The sequence below is a fragment of the Nesoenas mayeri genome (assembly GCF_963082525.1).
Source record: "Nesoenas mayeri genome assembly, chromosome: 1".
Lineage (NCBI taxonomy): Eukaryota > Metazoa > Chordata > Aves > Columbiformes > Columbidae > Nesoenas > Nesoenas mayeri.
This window is the reverse complement of record NC_137541.1, coordinates 48,481,130-48,504,946: the sequence shown is the minus strand read 5'-3', so window position 1 is coordinate 48,504,946 and position 23,817 is coordinate 48,481,130. Positions and strand designations below refer to the sequence as shown.

Sequence of the window (23,817 nt, the reverse complement as noted above, 5' to 3'; positions counted from 1 at the left end):
GGTTACTTGCTTTTTCTTGCTTCTGCGGTGTCTACTGCCAGCTCTAAAGCAGAAAGAGAGCCTCCCCTTGTGTCCCGAATTAACCTCCCTATTCCCATTCATGTCCCGTGCTGGCTCAGAACCAAAGATACCTATGGGAGGAAATGAAGTTTCAGTCCTGGGCAATGCTGAGGAGAACTGTTACCCCAGGACATGGGGGCGGTGCTGGGGAGAGGCCACCGCGCCCACCCTGTCCTGTCTCGCCCTGGCCTGGCCCAGGGGGAGTCGCCGGGCCATGGGGAGCGGCGCTGCACGGCAGGGCGGAGTGGGGTGGACAAGCAGCGGCACAGAACATACTTTTCTAATTTCCATTTTTGTCACTTTTGAAACATTGGTGCATCTTCTTTCACTTTAGACTATTGTAATTTCAACCACTCGCTTCATCCCATTCTCCGCTCTACCTATCATTCTTGTTTTCTATTCACCTCCATGTTTTCTTGGCTCTGTTGTCAAAATAGACATACAGAAATATTTGTACATTATTGACTAGAATAAATCTATATGCTCTTTCAGAAACATGTTTAGGAATTAAATTTTTAGCACGAGATATCAGTTGTATAGTTCTCTATCTCTTCATCATCCTCTTCATCTTCTTCGTTGTTGAGGCTTCGTAGATGTGGACCATGAATACTGAACTGTCAGTGGGCCCGAGCAGCCATATGAAAAAGCGTTAATGTTGTCAAAAGCTGTGGAAACAGGGCGTCTTTGTAGTTCTATGGCTGTGTCTGGCTGAGGTAAGCTTAAGGTGGTAAGCTCAGGAAGAACTAATTCTGTATTGGGTTTGCACACCAAGGTTTTTGAAGCAGGTGGGGTGGCAGGGGAGGATTCTGTGAGAAGCTGCTAGAAGCTTCCCCCATGTCCACTAGAGCCCGTGCCAGCTGGCTACAAGATGGACTCGCTGCTGGTCCAGACTGCCCATCAGCCTGTGAAGAACTGACCATAACCCCCATTCCCTCTTCCCCTTTGCGGCTCGGACAGAAGATGTAGAGGAAATCCAGGAGTGAACTTGAGCACAGAAAGAAAGGAGGGGTGTTGGGAAGGTGCTTTAAGATTTATGTTTTATTTCTCATTACTCCACTCAGATTTGATTGGTAATAAATTAAACAAATTTCCACGAGTCAAGTCTGTTTTGCCCATGACAGTAACGGATGAGGGATCTCTCCTTGTCCTTGTCTTTACCCATCGTTATCTTCTCTCCCCTGCCCATCTGAGGAGGGGAGTGACAGAGCAGCTTTGGTGGGCACCTGCTGTCCAGCCAGGGTCAACCCACCACGGCTTCAGAGGTTTATCCCGAGGAGCAGAGCCCAGGAACCACCCGTAGGCCCCTGTGCTGACGCGGGCAAAACCAACACAGATGGTTCCCCATGCCCTGGGGCCCGGGCATCCCTGCCCCAGCCAGGTGTGCGGCACCCGGGCAAGCAGGAAACTGCCCGAGGAACGGCTGCCGGGCCAACGGCACCAACGGCACCATCACCGCGCGCTGCCTCAGCCCGGAGCCGAAAACAGGCGGGCGGGGCGGCCCTGACACAGCGGGAGCCGCTCTGGAGACAGAACGGTGCCTGGAGCCCTGGAGCTGCCCCAGGCCCGCGGCCGGACTGGGCGCCTCCGAGAGGGGATGCCCCCGCCTCGCTGACGGCTGCTAGGAAGGTGCCCCAAGGCGAGCGCGCCCGCCCCGTTCTGTCCTGCGCCGCCCTCCCCAGCGCTCGGGTGCGCCGCGGGGCTCCCGGCGGGCGGGCGGTCCCGGACTCCATTTCCCGTGGCGCAGCGCGGGGCGGTGCAGCCGCAGTTCCGCCCGGCGCTGGTCCGGCGTTGGGAGCGGGCGGGCTCGGGTGGCCGGGGCCATGAGGCGGCGGGGCGCGGTGCAGCGGAAGGTGCCGTGTGTGTTCGTGACCGAGGTGAAGGAGGAGCCGTCGGCCAAGCGGGAGCGCCAGGTGGCCGAGGCGGAATGGGCCGGGAGGAGGCCGGTGGGGCCGGGGCCGTGGTTGGGCCCAGACCCAGGGGGTGTCTCTGGGCCGCGGGGAGCGGGGCCGCAGGGCGGGGCGGAGCGGGGTGGACAGGCAGCGGCACCGGCCGTGTCAGACCCGCCCGACCCGGCTGCGGGGAGCGGGACAGCGAGTGGCGGGAGGTTTGGCTGCAGAGCGTGACCAAAATGTGGGGTAGGGGTTTCCGTATTTGTGTGTGTCTCCCCGCCTGAAGTGCGAGAAATAAATAGCGTTTGGGAGCTCTTTCAGGTGTGTCCCACCTTTTTCTTGCTAAGTGCATCCAGGTGTTCACCTTGATGTTGAGTTTGCTTTTTCTAAGTGTGGGTACAGTCATGGTAGGAACGAGGCTGCTCCAACATGTCTGCACTGGGAGCATTTGGCTTATGATGGAAGAATTCATTCAAGGCTATAAGACATGGAGTACATAGCGAGGTGAAAGTAATGGAGCCCAATCAAAGTTAATTCTTCCCAAGATGTAACAGGCAGTGTTGGGGCAGATCAGGGTGTCGTTCACCTGTCTGCTGTAGTTCTTCAACTCGTGTTTCCCAGTTTTAGTAGCAGCACCTACTGCTGTCTGTTGGCTGCACAGTGAGCTTGAATCCATAGAGTTGACTTTCTCCCATTGTTGCTTGACTTGTGGATGGAAGCGCTGAAATGATTGCCAGAACATCAGTAAGTTAACTGTTCAACTTTGAGTACCAGCACTATGTCAATAATGGTCATGTAAATGTACCACTCTACATTGTTGTTCCTTCATGTAGAAAACACCAATTTTTGGATTAGATCTGGAACTGGCAAACACTATCTTTTCGTGGTTTTCAGAGTGCAGCAAGCATAGTAGAAGGGGTTATGACTTCTAGAGCCAAAGGATGGTGGTGGTGGGAAAACCAATGGATATGTTTTCTTACTCTGCTGAAAATTTTCATGCAATCTTCGTAAGATCCTCATATATACTGTATGTTATGGTCACAAATCTTATTTCCAAGGTATGAAACAGCCACATAATTTAATGAAAGCATTGAGAATGTTCTCATTATTTCCAAGTTATGTTTTGAGACTTTTGTAAAAGAAGGACTTGTTTTGTGATTTGCTAGCAGGTAGAGGCAGTGACCAACTTCAAGGTCAAAATTGACTGGGGAGAGAGGACAGAGGGGTGATGACTGTACAGGAATATATTTGAATCCAAACACAACTGATTATATGTTTGTGGTGACACTGTTATAGAAGTCTATGGAAGTACTCCTGGAATCTAGGACTAGTTGTGGCTGGATATTTATATTTATTTCACATCTCCAGGCCACTTATTTCTTTGCTTTTTCTAATCAGGAAAGTGTTTAATTGACAGCACTGATGCTAAATACTTAACACCAGGATGCTTTTGCCACCTTACATTCCCCTAGTCTGTGTATTGCACTAACATAGTGCCATTGACTTTAATCTCCAAAGTGCAAGCTTGGAGCAGCTGCTCATGATGAATTTTTCTTGCCATAGTAATACAGGAAGGCACCTCTCAAAACATTGTAGTGTTGGACTGGAACCCTTCTTGTTTATAAGCACTGTGTAAAGTGGAAGGCAAAGTAATCTCTAAATACTAATCAAGAATGGAGAAGAGGGAGAGAGTTTGCAAATACATTGGCTTTGTTCTTTTGTCTTAGAGCATTTGCCAAACTGTCATGTCTTGAGGAAACAGTGGTGTATTTTGATAGGATCAGAAATCAGTAATATAATGTATAATAGTGGATTTGCAGAGGCCAGCTGTAAGGAACAAGGATCCATGTGAGAATAAGGCAGTATCACAGCCATGATGAGGGTTTAAAATACCTGTCTTCTTTTCAGCCATTTAAAGTTTTGGCAACTGAAACTATAACTGGGAAGGCGTTAGAGGCAGATATATACAATGCAATTCCTACTGAAAAGGTGGACGGAACCTGCTGTTATGTAACTACCTATAAAGGTAATCAGGAAGATCCATATGCAGATTTCTCGTGCTGACTAGAAGCCTTATTTTACTTGGCATTCACTTCTATTGTATGATTTATTGGGTTACAGCTGTTGTGAATTTAACTGTCATTAAACATCTTGACCACAAAGTAATCGTTATTGTAAACATAGTAGGTGTTTATGAATTTTTTACAGATTTTACTCTCTAAAATGCATGAAGTATGGTTTAAGTGAAGATGCTAATCAAGGAACTACACCAGTTTTAAAATTTCTTATTAGCAAGTCATCCTTGCACACTAGAGTTTATATAATAAAGAGTGTCTAATATCCTTTGGAAAGATTAAAAGGATTGACGTTGGGAGGAAAACTGTTAAACTAGGCATTATTCTACAAATACATTTTTAGATTTATATGCAGTAGTTAATTTATGAATTTAAATGATGTCTTTGAATATAAAATTTCTCTAGTGACAAATAAGGATTCCTATCTTGCCTTTGATGTAGCTGAATTTAGCACTCTGCAGGGTGTGGTTACCTCAGTAAACTGCTGGTTTTATCCCTCTGGAAACTCTAGGGCGACCATATCTATGGGCCAGACTGGACCGAAAACCCAACAAACAAGCTGAAAAAAGGTTTAAACGATTCCTGTATTCGTTGGAAGATTGCAAAGGTTAGTGAAGATTTTTTTCCTTCTTTTTGGGAATGTAAGTTATCCAGTTGGAAAAACACATCTAGTATAACACTGGAAATGTCAGTGGTCCTGCTCCAACTTTTTAAATGTCACTCTTACCTTTAATTTATGAGAGCTTTAAGGTAGAATCAGTGTGGGAAGGGGACACCAAGAAGATTGCAGTAGGTAAGCCAAGGGTTGGCATGACATTGCTGAAGGGTGATAGTGGCAGTGGGAGCATTGACGCTGCTCCTAGGAGCACGAATGGCTCAGGGGCGTGTCTGAAATGCTTGTATGCCAAGGTGCGCAGTATGAGAAACAAACAGGATGAACTGGAAGCGTTAGTCCCAGAACTACAATACCATTGGTGGTAAGTGAGACTTGGTGGAATGAGTCCCATGATTGGAGTGCTGGGATGAATGACTACAGCACTTCAGGAGGCATAGGCAGGGCAGGCGAGGTGGAGGTGTTGCTGTGGATGTACGGGAGAGTTTCATTGTACAGGCTGTACAGTGAGTGGTGATGTGTTTAGAATCACAGAATCATTTTGTTTGGAAGAGACCGTCAAGACCATAGAATCCAATTGTAACACTGTCACTAAACCATGTCCCTAAGAACCTCATCTACCTTGAGGATTAGGAGAGTGGAAAACAAAGGAGATATTGTAGTTGCAGTCTGCTACTGGTTGCCCAGCCCTTGTCCTTGTAGGAGATTTCAGCTTCCCAGTCGTCAGCTGGCAGTGTCATCCTGCTGTAATGAGCAGGTCTTAGAAATTGTTGAACATTTTAGGAGATGACTTCTTGTCACAGGTACTCAATGAGCCAAGTAGGAAAGGCACCCCTTTAGGTTTGCTGTTTGTGAATAGAGAAGGGCTTGTGGTTGTATAGGTTGCAGTAATCATGGAATGGTTGAGTTTAAAATTTTCAGTGTAATAAGAGAAAATGACAGCAGAGTTGCTACCCTGGACTTGAGGAGAGCAAACTTTAAGCTATTCAGTGAGCTGTTTAGCAGAGTATCCTGGGAATCTGCTTTTGAGGGCTTCAGAGTCCACGAGTGTTGGCCAGTCTTTAAGAATCACCCTTTAGAAACACAGGAGCAGGACATTCCACTGTGCTTTAAGTCAAGCAAGTGGGGCAGAAGACCAGCTTGGCTGAACACCGTTGTGAAGCTCAAGAGCAAAAATAACTTATATGATCTCTGGAAGTGAGATGAGGCTTTCCAAGAGGACTATAGAGCTGTGCTTTATATATGCAACAGGAAGACATGAAATGCCAAAGCTCAAGTAGAGTTGAAATTGGTCAGTGTTTTTTCAGATAACAAGAAGGCCTTTTTTAAGTGTATTAATAGGAAGAGGAGGTCTAAAGAAAACATTGGACTGATACTTGTCAAAGATGGTCATCTGACTAATAGGGATGAAGAAAAAGCAGAGACAGTCAATGTCTTTTTTGCCTCGTTATTTAATAATACTGACAGACCTTGTGGTGCCCAGTCTTCTGAGTCAGAGGACCATGAGTGTTGGAACAGTGACTTTCTATTTCTGGATGCTGAAATTGTAAGGGACCAGCTGTATCAACTGAATGCTTACAAGGCCATGAGGCCTGATGAAATTCATCCCAGAGTACTGGAGGAGCTAGTAGATAGTATGGTAGGACCCATCTTGATTATCTGATGATTGCATTATTCTTGATGTGCCTTTCAACAGTACCCAGTATAATCTTCTCCATAAATGTTCCAGGAACTGAGGTTGGAGATGAGTCACTGTTCCAGATTCTGCACCTAGGACAGGGTAATACCAGGCACAAGTACGAATTGGGAGAGGAGTGGCTGGCGATCAAGCAGCCCTGCAAAAAGGAATCTGGGGCGGCTGGTTGGCAGCAGCTCAACATGAGCCAGCACTGTGTGTCCTGGCAGCCCAGAGGGCAAACTGCATCCTGGTTGCATCAAACACAGCAGAGCCAGATGGTCAGAAGAGGTGATTATCCACTATATTCAGTGTTGGTGCAGCCTCACCTTGAGCTCTGTGTGCAGTGCTGGGTCCCACAATGGAAGAAAGATGTGAAGGTACTTGAATGCATCCAGAGGAGGGCAACAAAGTTGGTGAAAGGGCTGGAAGGAATGTCCCGTGAGGAGTGGCTGAGGATTCTGAATTTATCCATTTTGGAGAAAAGGAGTCTGAGGGGTGACCTCATTGCTCTCTACAGCTTCCTGAGGAGGGGAGGTGGAGAGGGAGGTGCTGATCTCTTCTCCCTGCTATTCAGTGACAAGACTCATGGGAATGGTTTAAAGCTGCACCAGGGGAGGTTCAGACCAGACCTTAGGAAGCATTTTTTTTACTGAGAGGGTGGTCAAACACAGGAACAGGCTTCCTAATGAGGTGATCAGTGCCTGTCAGTGTTTAAGAGGCATTTGAACAATGCCCTTAATACCATGCTTTAACTCATGGGTCAGTCCTGAATTGGTCAGGCAGTTGAACTCAGTGATCATCCCTTCCAGCTGAAATATTGTGTTGTGTTGTGTTGTATTCTATTCTCTCGCTGTAGTTTAAATATAATATTGGCTATTGGGATAGCTATTTGTTGATCTTGTTTAGTTTTGAACTTTTAAACTACTTAAAGGCTGCTATGCTTCTTTAAACCCTCCTAATTCTACACTGCTTAAGTGTGCCAGATGTTGGTGCTTGTACAAAATAACAGGGACTACTGTCTGTAAAACAAGGTCTAGATCAACGGTGTTCTAATACTTGCATTGGAAGATGATCAAAATGTAAAATTGACTAACAGTTTGCCAAAACCTACCACATTTGTATATCTAGAATTTGTTTGGAATATTGAAGAGGATTTCAAGCCTGTTCCAGATACCTGGATTCCAGCAAAGGACATCGAGTTCTCTAATGGCAATCCTTTGCCTGATGAAAATGGACATATGCCAGGTACCTATGATGCAGCACAGATAAAACGAGGGCGGCAATCCATCGTTGAAGTGAATTAGAATTAGTTTCAGAGTTAAAAGTAGTAGTTAACATATTCAGAAAACAATTGGAATGTCATTCACTATCCAGAAAGGTTTTGTTCTCTTGACACATTGAAAATAATTGCAGTTTGCTGCACAGATTTCCAGGCTTCAGCTGAAGGCATAGTTGTCACGTTTACATTCCTCTGACATTTCTCTGAGATACGACAGTTTTTCTTGTTACTTTCTGCTTGTAGTTAATTGTGTTATGGGGGGTTTTTTGTGTGTTTTTAGTTTTGTGGGGTTTGCCTTTTTTTTTTTTTTTAATGCATGTACACTTCTAGTATGCATGTGATAGCTTCAGATGTTTACTTCGGTAAAATGCAATGTTTTCTCATAGGTTGGGTGCCTGTGGAGAAGAATAGTAAGCAGTATTGCTGGCATTCATCCGTTATAAATTATGAGGCTGAAATAGCACTGGTATTGAAACACCATGCTGACCCAGGGCTTCTGGAAATCAGTCCGGTGCCATTATCAGAAATTTTAGAACAAACATTGGAGCTTATTGGGACTAATATTAATGCAAATCCTTATGGTAAGTCTGTATGGTCTGTTCTTAAATACTTTTTTATTTAGTGGAATTTTTGAGTGAAAACTATGTATTTTCTTTCTATAAGTTTTTTAAAAAAGGTAGCAATGTAACCTTTTTAGAAAGGAGAAACCGCTGGCTCAAAGAAAACTCAACCAAAAATACTCGCCTCAGTTGTCACTGAGTTGTCATGAGACTATTTATGTCTATCAAACCTCTTTCCACCTGCATGTGCTTTAGGAGTTACTATAAAAATGCTTTGCTTTAGTCTTTCAAAAAACATTCTGACTGGAAAAATTGCTTTACATATTACTATTAATAAGTTGCAATTTTAAAATTATCAATTAATATGAGTATTTTTATAGGAAATGTAATTTCACCTAAATTTTAGTTGTGACTTCTCCCTTTAAAAGCCTATAACAAAAAATAATTAGGTATGAGCACAAGTGAATTCTAATGTCTGAGCTTTGCTGTTAGGAGAACTTGCAAGGATGGACAGGAAAAATAGTAGTACCTGGCCTAAGCATTTTTGCAGAATGTAAATGAACTGCAACAAAAAACTCTAATAGCTGTATTCTTAGATGAAGATATTGAACAGTTACTGAAGACACAATGCAGTTGGTAGCAGCCTAGCTTAAGTGTTAATCCATATTCACAAGAAAATATGCCAGATTTTGAAGAATTTAGCTATTACCTTTATGGTTACTGAGGAGGTGACCACAAGGGCAAAGCAGGCAGCTGTATAAATCTCAGTGTCATGTTTATTTTATATAAATAAAAAGTTATGTGAGGAGGAGACCGTTACATTTGATACTTAAAAGTATATTTAGATGTTCTCCTAAGGGCAGGACAATGTTGTAGCATCTAATAGAAGTCTACTGTTATAGAGTGCTTCTAAGATAGCTGTAATAACAGAAGTGAGGAGAATCTTAAGTTATCACACATAACTAGCAGGAAGATTTTTGTTTGTTTTAACATAGGATTAGGAAGCAAGAAGCAGCCTGTACACCTTCTTGTACCACATGGAGCATTTGAATTAAAGAATCCACCTGCTTTGAAACAAAATGACATACTGTCTTGGTTTGAAGGCTGCAGTGAGGGTAAAGTTGAAGGAATTGTGTGGCACTGTCATGATGGGTGTTTAATCAAGGTAAGTATATAAATTGAAATGTGGAAAGTACTATAATAATTCATAATACATGAAGTATTGTGAGGTATATGTTTTCCAAATTCTTTAGTAGTAAATGTTCTTGTAGCAAATCAGGTGACGGTTGAATTAGTCAACCCAGTGAATCACTACAATGGCAATGTTAAACTTTTTCATTATGTACATTATGCTAATAACTTGAAGTAATTAAGAACATAAAATAATATTTTCTTGACTCTATATAGGAGTGACTCAACATTTTAAAGCTTAGTTCTTTTATTTTAAAAATTCATTTATTGTAATGTTTACTTATAGAAAAGTATTATTAGTAAGAATGGGAGTTTTGATAATTAGTATGTATTTCTGAAGCTGTGGTGGACACCTTAGTTCTAGTTTGCATTTTATGCTCTGTTATTACTCATTCAGAAAACTGATTGATGGTTATAAGTGCCCTAATGCCAAGGATCACGGAATTAAAGCACTCATACCCATACCCCAGAAGCTGGGAACTGATGGGCTGCTACTATCAAAAGCTCTAAACTAGTCTTATTTCTGTTTTAGCTCCATCGTCATCATCTTGGTTTACCCTGGCCACTTGCGGAGACATACCTGAGTTCTCAGCCTGTTGTAATTTCTTTCAATAGAACTAAATATCACTGTGACTTTGAACCAAAGAGTTTGTTTCACCACTTTTCGAACTTGGATGGTCAAAGATTTGACAGACTCAAAGATATCAAGTTTGATGTGTAATGATTTTTCTCTTCTAAGTTAATTGTTGTCACATGTGGTGCATTCCTTTTACTTGTGTCTACCACAGAACTCTACAAATAATCTTCTAGCTTTGGCAGCAGCCTTGGTACTATATTATTTTAAATTTTTCCTGAATGACTGATTTTATGTAACGAGAGATCTGAGATGTGGATCACAGATCTTAGCTTTCAGCATGTTTATTTTCAGTTCTGAAAAATCGTTAACTTTTGAACCCATTCTGGAAACTGTTTTAATTAAGTGTAAGAAGTATGGTGTCTAACACTGGCTGGTCCTAATAGCTTAGCTAGTGAATGCAATCAACTGTAACACTTCCATAGGTTGGACTTACTTATATTTATATAGTTATTATGACACTGTGTTGTATGTAGGATTCAGATTTGTTTCTAGTTGTTTCTTAACAGTAAAGGACGTATTTCAGGTGGGACCAGATTTAACCCTGAAATTTTGTGGGGTTTTTACAAGTTGTAACGATTTCTTTTGGGGTGAACTTTTCACTGTATTATTTAACTGGTAAGCTGCAGTATTATGCTGTTACTTGAAAACTTAATTAAACTATATCCTACAGTTGCTTCCACTATTTTGGGACAAAAAGGGTAAATAGAAAGTATACTAGTTTTATTTTGGAGATCCTTAGTAATTAGAGAGGAGAAATGTGACTTGGCTTAATAATAGCCATTTTCAGACTGCATCTCAATTAGGAAACTGCAACAAGGGCATATTAAGTAAGATGGCATATAAATAAACATGAGACTTCATGATCGAGTTGGCTTTATTTTATCTGTACTATAAAAGTATACATCCAGCTATATAAAATATACAAAATGAAAAATCATTTATCTACAAAAAATAACATTAGTTTGGCTGAAATATTATAAATTTATTTTCAGTTCTTTGTTCTTGGATTTTCTAAAATTGAGGTAAAAATAACCAGGGCTGTAAGAACAGACATCCAGCATGCTGAGCCCGAGTCCACAGTTAGGAGGTATCATAGCACAAGATGGTATAAGGGGTAGAAAAACGTGGTCTGGCAGACATTGATATTCAGTGTTGTTAAGAGTTCATTAAAGGGTATTGATGTTAAATTCATATTGAATTAGACTCATTACTCTCACTGGCCCACCCGTCCGTGCTCAAAGAGGTCCTGCCGGCAATTTTGCATTCTCCACATCATACGTCAAGATGGTAAGAACAAATTTTATCTACTTCTCGCTCTGGAACTTAGTATACTTAGCACATTTTAAGAGTTTATCAACTTTTAGGGTAAATCCAAATTTTCAGCTTCACGTGACACCTGTGGATTACCCAAATTGCAAAGGACTTGGAAGAGCTTACACTCATTTGTATTTTGACTGGTGTATGTAAATACTGACCATACTCTGTTGACTAATCCAATTCTGCATTCTTAGGTGTGTGCCAAACTATTGTAACTTCAGTAGACTTCTTACATTCCAAGATAAAAACCGACAAATAAATCAGTATTATGTAACTGCCCTGGCATTTATTTTCTGTATCGATAGTGAGGATACTAAACACAGGCCTAGTCAACAGAAACGTTGCCTGGACTATCCCCTTGAATGCCAAACTCTTCAGAAAGCTGCTTTAATCTCTCTTCTAAGATAATATTTTTTTTTAGTTCTTCATTGTAGTTATATTTGAGATCCTCAATTTCTTCAAAAAAAGAAGGGTTGAAGTTTTCTAGTTCTTTTCTCAGCTTTTTTGTTTCTTCCTGTTAAAAAGAATGAAGGAGTACACCCTTTATCCGGAACTTAAGAAATACAAGTCAACAACAGCTTTTTTTGCCTTTTTCTTAAGAGACTAAATGATGAGAGCATGTTCTCAAGAGACACAAAAATCTACCCATGAACAGCACATTCACCAACAACAAAATAGGCTTTATAAACATAATGTTTAGAAATTGACTTTGTCATTAATTATTAGTTTAGAAATTAAACAGCTCTTTCTAGCTATTAATAACTTTGTTCATTGTCTTGCGTAGGATGATCCTTGCAACTTACCTTTAGTTGTTGTTTTTCTAACTCTGAGGCTTTCAGCTGTGTCTGGAGATCAGCTACTTCCCTCATTAACTTGTCAATATTATTATTCTCTACAGTTTCATTACATCCTACAAAAATAATAATAATAATTTGTTATAAAATTTAAGGTGATGAAAATCAATGACATGAATAATCTTGTTTCAGTAATTCTGAATCTCTTGAAAGCTGAAACTGTTGAAGTGTGTAAACCCAATTTGGATCAACAACCACCCATAATTCAAGTCATCTGAGCTTTTCTTTAGTTCTTGTACAAATTAGGTGGTGATGTCTAGTTCCTGTGATAGAATGCAATACTCCAAGGGCCAGTCTATTAGTGTACATCTCAGAAATACAACGTGCACAGTTTCTCTGAAATAAATGCAGGATACTTGGGAATAATGTAGTATAAGGATTTTGTTAATTATATTCATAATTTCAAGAGAGTTAGGGGATATTTTTCTCCAGTCATATGGCCATGGGCTGCTCTATAGTGCTCTGCTTTTCCCATGGGACCGATAAAATACTCACAAATTCAAGACCTTAATCTGCTCCAGTTTATACTACTCTTGCATTAATATAACTCAAATAATTTACAGATTTATTATCATTTAGCACACATATAGTAAGTAAAAATAGTTTTAGGCCCAAAATACACAAAGATCTTTATTACCAGCTGCAGGACTTTCACTTGTATGTGTGTGTACATGGTGCTTACAATCCTCCACCTGGTGAGCAAGTTCTGCTTTTTCTTTCTCTAATCGATTATTAGTTAATCTGGAATATAAAACAATTTTAGAATAATTTTTTAAAATTATTAAAATATTTTAGAATATAAAACATGGAACTAAAAATTGCAATGGCCGTTTCCAGATCATTCTTATGTATATTGGCTGAGGTATTTATTTAGTTATTTAAAAGTACATTACCTTAAAAGCTGAAGCTCCCTCATGAGGCTTTGCTCTGTCTTCACACCTTCAGGAAACTGTTTGAGAAGCTCAACCTTAAAAGAAGAACTAAGATAGTTTTACTCTTGAAAACAGTGTCCATGGATAATGCAGTTCAGATGGGGTTCTCTTTGACACAGGATTGAAAAATGAATGAAAATAATACTAAGTATGTAATCAAGTGCTAGGTTATTACAGAGAAGAAAACCCAAGTATTACTCTACTGACAAGTTAGTTATCTACAGCCTTTTTAAAGTTAGTACAGCTCATTGCTACATATTTCATGAAGGGTGAATAAAAAGTATGCTAAAGTTAGAGTTGCAAAGAAAGTTAAGACATATTGCTACATTAGCATAATTTATACATACACGTAGGGAAGTGAAATGCCTACATCATTTAAAGGTCTTTAAAAATACTACTGATGTGATTACTTGCATACCTAGGTATCCAGGTTCCTTTTTAAACAAAGTAAGTAAAGCCTGTGATTTTGCAATGAAAACTCACATGAGTGTACGCTGACTAGAAATGACCTGCAGCCATGAGCCAGAATAGGGCTCTGACCAGAGAGGGAGTTCGCCTCTAGAAACACCTTTCAGTAGAAGATGCAGGAGCAAAAAATTAGTGTTTTAAATATGAGGCGATATACAGTTTTTGAATGCAGTGACATTTTATGAACTCTCATAAGGCTACTATTAGTAATAAGATTTGATTCTATTCCTATCCAAAATGCTAAGGATTTGTTATTTTTCACAATCAGTTTCTTTGAAATGCAGTTAACCTTGACCACATCCCTTCATCAGTATTTGAGACATGAAAGAAACTGGCAAGTGTGTTGCTCCAAAGTAGTATCACATACTGAAATAATTTTATCTCTCTGTTAATTTTGCTGCTGGTATACAATTCATGTTAATAATGCTGACTTTAGAAAAGGGAAAACAAGCAAAAATTAATGAAATAATTGTTTTATAGGACTCAGTTCCATTTATTGAACACATTTACTTGCTTACATGATACATATGACAACTTCCTGTATTGAAAGTTCTGTATTCAATACCTTACACTGAGAATGGCCAGTACAAGATGTCTGGGGAAGAAAACCATTTGCATATTAATAAATGAGAAGATAGAAGCTAATCTAGGTGTGTAGTCCTAGAGCTACATCTCTGGAGTACTTAAAGGACAAAGTTTGATACATCTTTCCAAAGATACCTGAGTTTAATACTCATCAGCTCTTCGTGTGTGAAATAATATTTGTAAGACTTATTAGGGACTGCATGTAAGAGGCCATATTGCAAACAGGCATGGAGATCTTCCTTAGGATGGCAAAGTCAATGCCCAAAAAAAGACCTGGAAGGAAGAGGGAAGTGCCCGCAGCAAACTCACTCTGTGGAACAGACTAGAAAGATTTTAAGATCATTTGAAGGATCTGTACCTACGGGCTTTCATGTGATCAATGAAACTAGAATTAAAAACAACCAAACCCACAACAGAAGGACACAGTAGCAACAAAATATTTTTCCTAAGACTGCAAGTCAGGAATATATATTGATAATATGTAGTAAACCTCATTAATTGCCTAAAATATGTAAATATACAATTGCGGCAACTAGGACTGAAAAAGCTTACAAAAGGGTGGATTAGAGAAAAAAATGTACTCTGCCAATATAGACATTAGGAAGAAATTAATTAATATTAAGCAATCTATTTTCAGAGACATCTGGCTAAATTGTACTCACTTGTTCTTGTAGATCTTGTAAGTTTTTACCAGCATTGTGTTCACGTTCTTTTGCTTCCTGAAGCAGCCGTTTAAGGTCAGTAATGCTTTGGTTTTTTTTAGCAATATCCATTTCCATTGCCTTCATCTTAGTTTCGTGCATCCTGGTAGTATTTTTATTTAGAAAAAGATAAGAGCAAAAGCTAATACTTTTGCAGGAATAGAGATAAAAATATCTTTAGAAGATTAAATGCGATAAAATACACCCTAAAATATGTTTGGGGCATTTGCCTTGAAATAATCACTGGTCTTATAACTCAAGTGAAAGCAGCATAATGAAAAAGACATTTTTACTCTTAGAATAAAGGCTTTTCCAAATGTTACACCTTTGTGGATATTACTTTGTGTCTACACTTCATTAAATGGGGACTGGAATCCTTCCATGGCATTGCACATGAACCCCAAAATACTGCCTGCTTAAAACATTCATGTCTCTGATGCAGTGTGCACATTGGTCAGGTATTACTTCAGTGTCACACCTTTGACAGTATTTTTCTTGTTATTTAATAATTAATGGAAAATAAATTGATGTCCTGAGAAAAGGGCCAATACAGATACAGAAGATGAAGACTCCAATGGCAAAAATGTCCTGCAAGAACTCATGTTTACCCTGGAGTAACAGGAGTCTGAGTAGGATTCTGTTTTGCTTTGAGCCATACAAAGTTACAAAAAGATTTTTGTAGTCACTGAAATGTTGATCTGGAGATCACGTAGCCCAGTCACCTATCTGAAGTGGGACAGCAATACACTTACCAATGTCTTGCCACCTGCCAAAGCGCCTTCCCAAGGGTCACTTGGGTGACACCTTTGTCTGCCCTATCAAATACTTTGTTACCATGCACGTGGCTTTGGAAAATGTCATTCATGTGGCAAGGTATTGAAATACTTCTATGTTCTGCAAAAATGCTGACATTATTCCACAAAGGACAAATACAAGACATTTAAGTAGCAAGGAACACAAAATACTTCCTTCACCAGAACTATCCAGAAGTCTACAGCTGATCTGCAGAAGAGAGGGAAGTAACTGATACTGATTCAACATACTAACATAGAATCAGAAAATAAAATACAGATAATACAAAATTATCTTCAAAAGAGGAAAGAAAATTATGAAAATGATAGTCTAATTTGTTTGCTAATGTTTAAAGGGGAATTAACACTTGTGTTTATCTTCCTTACCTCATTCTCAATTCCTACCTTGTTAGAGTGGATTTCCAGCCTTTGCTGTCAGCTCCATCCAGTTGGCTCTCAGCCAAATTGAGCCTCTTAGTGGTTTCCTCCAGCTGCACAGTTAACTTCTCGTTTAATATCTCCAAGTTATTCTTTGCTATTCGTAACTTCTCCACACTGTCAGCTTCCTATTGTTCAATAAATAAAAAGATTTATGGAATACTTACCCTCACATGAAGCACAGGATTATCTAAATAGATGGTGAGATAGGGTCAGTGCTGACTGAGAGGAAAACTGCATCCAGGGTCAGTATGATACAACTTCCAAATTGTGCTCTAGGGCTGCTCCTTGGATGTCTCCTCTCCACATATTAAAAATTCTGTCATAGCAGTATCAGTGCTTAGAAAAGTGTTCATTCCACATCAACCATTAAAAAAAACCCCACAACACACTTGCCACAACCAGTAGCCAATGGAAATAAAGGGATGCATTGCAATGATCATACCTTTTTCAGTTCTTTACGCAGCCTCTCATTTTCTGTAATGACTTTTTCCATGCCTTTGGTTTTAGATTCATAACGCATATTCAGCTGGCCCTCCAGATTAAGTTTCATTTTTTCCATTTCAGACTAAATATCAAACAATTTGTTAAAACACATATACCTTGCTTAACAGAAAATTTCAGATTTCCATTTTTTAAGTACAGCATAGTTACAGCTCCCTAGCACAGTGAACATAACATTTCATCACATGTTTAAATATATCCTTAAGGTACAGAGTACCTTTACCTAAATGATGCAGTACATTATATTAAAATGAAGTTTTGCTTTTGTGTTCTACACGTTTCATATTTATTTGGTATTTTAAAAACACTTTTTCATGCCAATCAATGTCAACAACAGGCTTGCTGCTCTATTTTCCTACTAACTTGCATATAAACTGCTGCCTAAAAATAGTTATTGGAGACAAATTAGTACCTTTAGCCTCTCATTTTCCTGTTCAAGACCAAGTAATTTCTCAGTAGAAACCACAGCTGGAGTTTTTTTCAGATCTTCATTTTCTCTTTGGACTCTGTCTACAACCTTTTTCAACAAACCAATTGTTTTTTCCAATTCTGGGACTGTCTTTCCACTTCTACCAGCCTATAGAAAGGGAAGGGAAAAAAAAGTAAACAGTTCAATGTAACATTCTGAGATACTCCAAATCTTACTTCATCACTTATTTTATCATTGCAATTCATATTTATCAAAAAGATGTTATATTTTTGGTGTGACTTGAACCCTAAAGTTTCATGCATACTTAGCTCCCCAAAATGATATATTCACCCCCAAAGCTCCTTCATTTTCTGTGTTATCCAACAGAGCTGCAGCTACTTCAAAATCCACTGTACTTCACAAACTAAACTGAAACATTAGGAAAATAAAGTACCACTTGTTATTTTAGCTTGTCTTGTAGAGCAATTCCCTGATCCAACAGGCCATGCAATTACTTGAATGCTAATACTGTTGGGGTGTGGGGGGGAAGAAAGGAGGAAAACAGGGCCCTTTCTTAGCAACCATACTTCTGCTGCATAAAAGTGACAGAGGTACTACATCTTAAACAATGAGTAAATCTTCCTTCCCCAAGACATGTATTCTCCTTGCACGGTGATAAATAAATATGGGAAAAAAGATTGTAATTTCTCCATTTTTCTTCTTTCACTAGGTGCATTTAAGAGGTAGAAAAGATGGCTCCAGGAAGAGTGGCTGGAAAGCTGCCTGGCAGAAAGGGATTTGGGGATGCTGATTGACAGCCAGCTGAATATGAGCCAGCAGTGTGCCCAGGTGGCCAAAAAGGCCAACAACCTCCTTGCTTGCATAAAGAATAGTGTGGCCAACAGGACTAAAGAAGTGATTGTGTCACTGTGCTCAGCACTGGTGAGGCCGCACCTTGAATGCTGTGTTCAGTTTTGGACCCCTCATAAGAAAGACATTGAAATACTAGAGGGAGTTCAGAGGAGGGTGATGAAGCTGGTGAGGGGCCTGCAGCACAAGTCTGATGAGGAGCAGCTGAGGGAACTGGGGCTGTTTAGCCTGGAGAAAAGGAGGCTGAGGGGAGACCTTATCGCTGTCTACAGCTACCTGGAAGGAGGTTGTAGCATGGAGGGTGTTGGCCTCTTCTCCCAAGTAGAAACTGATAGGACAAGAGGAAATGGCCTCAAGTTGGGCCAGGGGAGGTTTAGATTGGATATTAGGAAAAAATTCTTCATGGAAAGGGTTGTCAGGCATTGGAACAGGCTGCCCAGGGAAGTGGTTGAGCCACCATCCCTGGAGATGTTTAAAAGGCGTTTAGATGACTTCTTAGGGACATGGTTTAGTGCTAGAGTTAGGTTATGGTTGGACTTGATGATCCTGAGGGTCTCTTCCAAACAAAAAGATTCTATGCTTCTATGATTCTACACTGAAGTGTGTTCAAATGCATTTTTTTTTCTCATCATCTCTGTAGCAACTGTTTTCCTCAGTGATAAAAATTTAAAGATGCCACTGTTACCAGTTCTGGGCCTATGAAGTACCTCCTTTTCTTTCTACAAAGGTAAGGAGCACAGTACAGTGGAAAATGGGGAAGACTTTACTCCCTGGAGCCCTACATAAACCTATATAACAAGCAAGTTTTGGAAGTAAAAAAAGACTTATTCTTCTCTAAAATAACTGTAAGGATCATGTTTGTGCTGGTATACAGCAAAGTTAAACAAAAACCTTTGTCAGATCTTAGTGCCTGAAAAAGGAGGAAGAGTCAGAATTTGCTGCTTCCTCAGAAGCTTTGCATGGAACAGTTTCATAAGCTGAATTTCCTTATCCAAAAACCACCACTGCATAAGACACAGGGAGATACACAAGCAGTCCATGCAAGGTACAAGTAAAAGAATGAGAAATATAGAATATTTTGCAGGTACTCAGAAGTAGAACCTGTTTGCCTTGTACACTGAAAGAGCTACGAAGGCACTGAAGAGCTTTTGTGAAATCAGCTTCCTCTAAAAGGTCACACAAAGAGTTTGACAACTTAGTGGCAAGAGAGATGCTGAGCACTGCTGAAGCCTTCTTTTTCCTGTAATTTCTGAAATACTGCTCTATTAAAGTAGCTGACAGTAGCTAGGGTAAAACTTAACTATGTCGTCTTGCATAGTACAACATAAAAACCTCCAACAATAATTCACACTTTCTATAATAACATCTGCATCAAATCAAAATCCTATCTTTTAAAACAAAGCTGTAACTATTTACATAAATACATGAATATAATTTTCATTTTACATATAATTAATAATTTAGATTTACTAAAATCTTTATTAAATATTACTTAATATTGTTTTTAATTTTTTTGTTTCATTATGATAAAAAATGCTGTTATAATACTCACCCCTCTAACGCTGCCCAGCTTTCGTTCAGCCTCTGCTTTTTCTTTTTTGAGAAGTTCACACATTTCTTTTAAGTCACCTACTTGGTCCTAAAAAAAACAAAGTAACAAGCAGCTTATTTAGATTTCAAACTGAGGTGAACAGTAACAACATTAAAGTTGGTTTACTTTGAAAAATGTATAGAAAAAGACATTTTTCTTTCTTTCTATCAGCCACTCAACTTTCTTCCATAGAAAACATTAAAACTTTATCGTGTGTGCAGAAAATATATTAATTTCTCTTTAAGCAATCCCCTAGCCTGTGTCAGGGTAAAGGGGACTAAAGATGTTACCTTTAGTCTTGGCAGATCTTTATTGGCCTGCTCTAGTTGGAATCTGAGCTCAATGTTTTCAGATGACAATCTTAAATTTTCCTTGAAAACCTCTTGTTCTCTTCGATATTGATCATCTGATCCTATTCCTGATGTCTTGAGAAAATGGAGGAGAAAAAATTATTATGAAGAGATAATGCACTATTCATTATATCAGTTGTAGCTGATAAAGAGCAACAGAGAATTAGTATTTTTCAAAGAAACAAAATTGATGACAGTTGTGTCACCAGTTTTGATCTAATCTGCTCTAGCTCCTCTTATATTTTCTAAACTTGCTTAACATTTAAGAGATGTTTACATATCAGTATAAATGAGTAAAAATTTTGTCAAACCAAAACTAACTCTCAAACTATTTGGTAGAAATAAATCTCAAAGTCTAAAAGACAAAAAAGCTACTCAGTGTACTAAGCTGTGATACTGTACCTGGGAACAGCATCTAATTTTAAGGACATATTCTGATCTGTTTATTAAATAGTACATATGGCATAAGGAGTTTCACTGAAGTCAGATTATAGAGCAAGGCAGAAGTAGTATATAACTCTAGTTCAGTAGTATATAACTCTAATTCTTAGTCTGTTGGTTCCAAAAATCTGAAGTCTTTATCCATGGAGGCTAGTAGTTTCATCTGGGCAGGAACAACCCCAGGTTCCAGTATAGGTTGGGAAATTACGTATTAGAGAGCAGTGTAGGGGAAAGGGACCTGGGGGTCCTGGTGGACAACAGGATGACCATGAGCCAGCACTGTGCCCTTGTGGCCAGGAAGGCCAATGGCATCCTGGGGTGTATTAGAAGGGGGGTGGTTAGTAGATCAAGAGAGGTCCTCCTTCCCCTCTACTCTGCCCTGGTGAGACCACATCTGGAATATTGTGTCCAGTTCTGGGCCCCTCAGTTCAAGAAGGACAGGGAACTGCTGGAGAGGGTCCAGCGTAGGGCATCAAAGATGATTAAGGGAGTGGAGCATCTCCCTTATGAAGAAAGGCTGAGGGAGCTGTGTCTCTTTAGTTTGGAGAAGAGGAGACTGAGGGGTGACCTTATTAATGTTTATAAATATGTAAAGGGTGAGTGCCATGAGGATGGAGCCAGGCTCTTCTCGGTGGCACACAATGATAGGACAAGGGGTAATGGGATCAAGCTGGAACACAAGAGGTTCCACTTAAATTTGAGAAAAAACTTCTTCTCAGTGAGGGTGACAGAGCACTGGAACAGGCTGCCCAGAGGGGTTGTGGAATCTCCTTCTCTGGAGACATTCAAGACCCACCTGGACATGTTCCTGTGCGACCTCACCTAGGCGTTCCTGCTCCAGCAGGGGGATTGGACTAGATGATCTTTTGAGGTCCCTTCCAATCCCAAACATACTGTGATACTGTGATTATATAAAAGTGCTTAGCATGCCTTATTTTACCAATTCCAATCAGAAGTATATGGTAAATTATTATGCTTGACTAGTAAAATCTTTTGATGATATAATAATCAGCAGTTTTTACTTATGTAATTATGGAATTAACCACATGGCCCACTAATTATTCACTAATAATGTCAAGAATAAAGTATTTGCTTCCATAAAGCATATTTTTTCTTAGTGTAAGCAATAAAACATCATTAGTCTGTTAATGAATGAAGGTCATTAGCTACCTGCTTGTATCATTGTGATTATTTGTAAGCTTTCTGGAACACAATTTTAGAATTGGCAGTAGCTTCCTTGTGAGCTGACACATGTGCCAGTCATGGAAGGGTAAGGTTTGCTTTATGACTACTTCAGTATCCCTGCAGACCGTGCATAGGAAACCACTGCATTATCAAGCTCAAACTATTCTATTTCTACATCATTTATACAAAAGAAATGCTAGAGGACTGCTACAGTATCAAACCTCCGGCATTTCACAAAATTCTGGAGTTGTTTCAACCCCTTCTGTACCACGTCGGCAAGTTTCACATTTATCCTCTGCAGTGTGTTGATTCATTTCATTATTCACATTTTTTTTTTCTGCTTCACAGCCTTTAGCTTGATTAGAAGGTTCCCCTGAATCAGACTGATTGCAGCTCATTCTGTCAGTATAAGGCTCTTCTACACCTTCTTCTTCATCAGCATTTGATTGCTTGAGTATTTCTTGCTTTCTCTCTTCTTCAAATTCCTCATTAAGTTTTCCATTTTCAGGTTGGATTACATTTCCTTCTTTTTCACTGAAGTTCTCTTCATCAGCTATATTTTTGTTTTTCAGTCCTTCCCTAGAAATATCTGTGTCCTTGCATTGCTCCCTCTCTTGAGGATGCTGTTCAGGACACACCTCTGTGCTTGCACCCACAGTAGCCTCATGGACTTCATCATGCATGATGCATGTTTGCATGTCTGCTTCCTCATCTATTTCATTGCCATCAGCAATTCTATAATTAGTATGATGTTTGATTTCATCCCTATTGGAAATAGCTTTCTTTTGAAGGGAACTCAGATACTTTTGTTTACTGATACTGATAGGAACAGAGTTGGTCAGTTCAGTTTGGTCACATGTACTCTGATTCAAGGTGAAGACAGAATGAAGCATGAAAGAAAAGCAGAAGACAGTAAAACAAAACAGGAAATAAAGAAACCTAGAATGTACTGTTAAATCTATTTATTGAAAGATTAAGATAACCCAGTAATGCAATATTTTTAATATAATGAACCTTGTAAAAATTGCAACTAAAACACCTTATGTAACTGAAATGCAGCTCAGTATTTCCTAAGACTCTGAGTATCCCAGATCTTCAATCAATACAAAATATAAAAGTAGTGTTTCAGTTGCAGATTTGCATATTTTTAAATATATATCACTTATTACTCCACATATGCTAGGATGATGAATACTTCAGCTTCTACCTGTAGAACACAGAAACTATAAGTTTGGGGGTTTTGGGGTTTGTTTCGTTCCGTTTCTAAAAACATGAAAAGCTGAGTATTTCATGTCCTGTTCTAGAATACTATCATCTGAAATAAAACCAGCTAAATGACACAGAATACCAATTGGATAACACATATTTTTGTTAAGTAGGTGCAATTCCTCTACATAATATGGTTACACTATTAACTTACCGAGGGTCTAGAATATATCTCTCTCGAACATTGTCTCTGCAATGCATGAAGCTTTTCCTGAAGGTATTGATTCTCGAAATGTAATTTTTCTACAACAGAATCTCGAGGCATTGCTTGCTGTGTCCTACATCAAAAAATGAATCAAGCCAAAACAAATAAATGGATATTAAATGCTGAAAGACATCCCTTAAGGTAAAAAAATACCCAAAACATTAACTTCTGGATTACTAGTATTACTGGGCTAGTTGTTCTAAATCAATGTTAGCCATATACGCTATTGCAACTAATCCCTATGAACTGAAAGTACTTACTTTGGCAAAAGGAATCTGTTCTTTTGAGATGTGTGCAGCTTCTATTACTCAGGTACACTATCCACTGTGATAGTGGATACCCTGATTAAGAATATACTCCTGAACAGCAATTTAGCAGTTCCAGTAACTTTCACCTACTCTTAACTGTAATTATAATTTTACGCAATAGAAGCCAGATGATTTTCATATTATTTAGCTTTCTAGAATAATGAACCAATGCTGCATATTCTCTGAACACACACACAGTTGCTCCCAAGTAGCTTTAAGTTTGCTCATCACACACTCAAAGACAGATTTTTGCAATTTCTGTCTGGTTTTTTCCATATTAAATCAGTTGGTCTAACAGAGACTATTGCTTTTCACAGACTTTTTTCTCACTTACATTTTTGAGTTTTTATAGATTCTTTTAAAATGCCTCTCACCTCACGTGAGCAAGCTCATTTTCTAAATCTAGATTCCGTTTTCTTAGTTCTTCCAGTTCTTTTTCAATCTCTGAAGCTCTTACTCCAAAAACATGGTCAACAGTGATACCAGTGGTTTTCATTTTCTTCTGTAGACCAATTTTCTCTTTTTCAGTCCTGCAACATCCAGTAAATTTACATTTAAAACTCTATTAGCTAACTTGCTTTCTTTAGGAGAAAATATGTTCTGTCTTAAAGAATCCACAT

The 23,817-nt window shown here is 39.3% G+C and overlaps 2 protein-coding genes across 6 annotated transcripts in view; one reads left to right on the top strand and one right to left on the bottom strand.

The window, feature by feature from the left end:
- Positions 1-1,863: 1,863 nt before the first annotated feature.
- Positions 1,864-10,077, top strand: RLIG1 (RNA 5'-phosphate and 3'-OH ligase 1). Its single transcript, XM_080343174.1, has 7 exons — positions 1,864-1,970; positions 3,858-3,975; positions 4,536-4,631; positions 7,444-7,560; positions 7,981-8,175; positions 9,150-9,319; positions 9,878-10,077. The coding sequence occupies exons 1-7, from the start codon at positions 1,881-1,883 to the stop codon at positions 10,064-10,066; spliced, it is 975 nt and encodes a 324-aa protein (XP_080199300.1). The 5' UTR covers positions 1,864-1,880; the 3' UTR covers positions 10,067-10,077.
- Positions 10,078-11,607: 1,530 nt separating this feature from the next.
- The window catches only part of CEP290 (centrosomal protein 290), a 53,396-nt gene continuing 41,186 nt past the window's right edge, over positions 11,608-23,817 (bottom strand). For 2 of the 5 annotated variants that reach the window (XM_080343127.1, XM_080343128.1), the window contains exons 43-54: positions 23,572-23,727; positions 22,839-22,962; positions 19,733-19,867; positions 19,404-19,490; positions 16,985-17,149; positions 16,514-16,636; positions 16,036-16,196; positions 14,801-14,942; positions 13,047-13,120; positions 12,791-12,894; positions 12,103-12,209; positions 11,608-11,813 (exon numbers count right to left, since the gene is read on the bottom strand). In XM_080343127.1, the coding sequence (XP_080199253.1) occupies positions 11,625-11,813; positions 12,103-12,209; positions 12,791-12,894; positions 13,047-13,120; positions 14,801-14,942; positions 16,036-16,196; positions 16,514-16,636; positions 16,985-17,149; positions 19,404-19,490; positions 19,733-19,867; positions 22,839-22,962; positions 23,572-23,727 (1,567 nt within the window). In that variant the 3' untranslated portion in view covers positions 11,608-11,624. Of the gene's footprint in view, positions 11,814-12,102; positions 12,210-12,790; positions 12,895-13,046; positions 13,121-14,800; positions 14,943-16,035; positions 16,197-16,513; positions 16,637-16,984; positions 17,150-19,403; positions 19,491-19,732; positions 19,868-22,838; positions 22,963-23,531; positions 23,728-23,817 lie in introns of those variants that run through there. The other 3 variants (XM_080343129.1, XM_080343130.1, XM_080343131.1) reach the window with 3 other exon arrangements.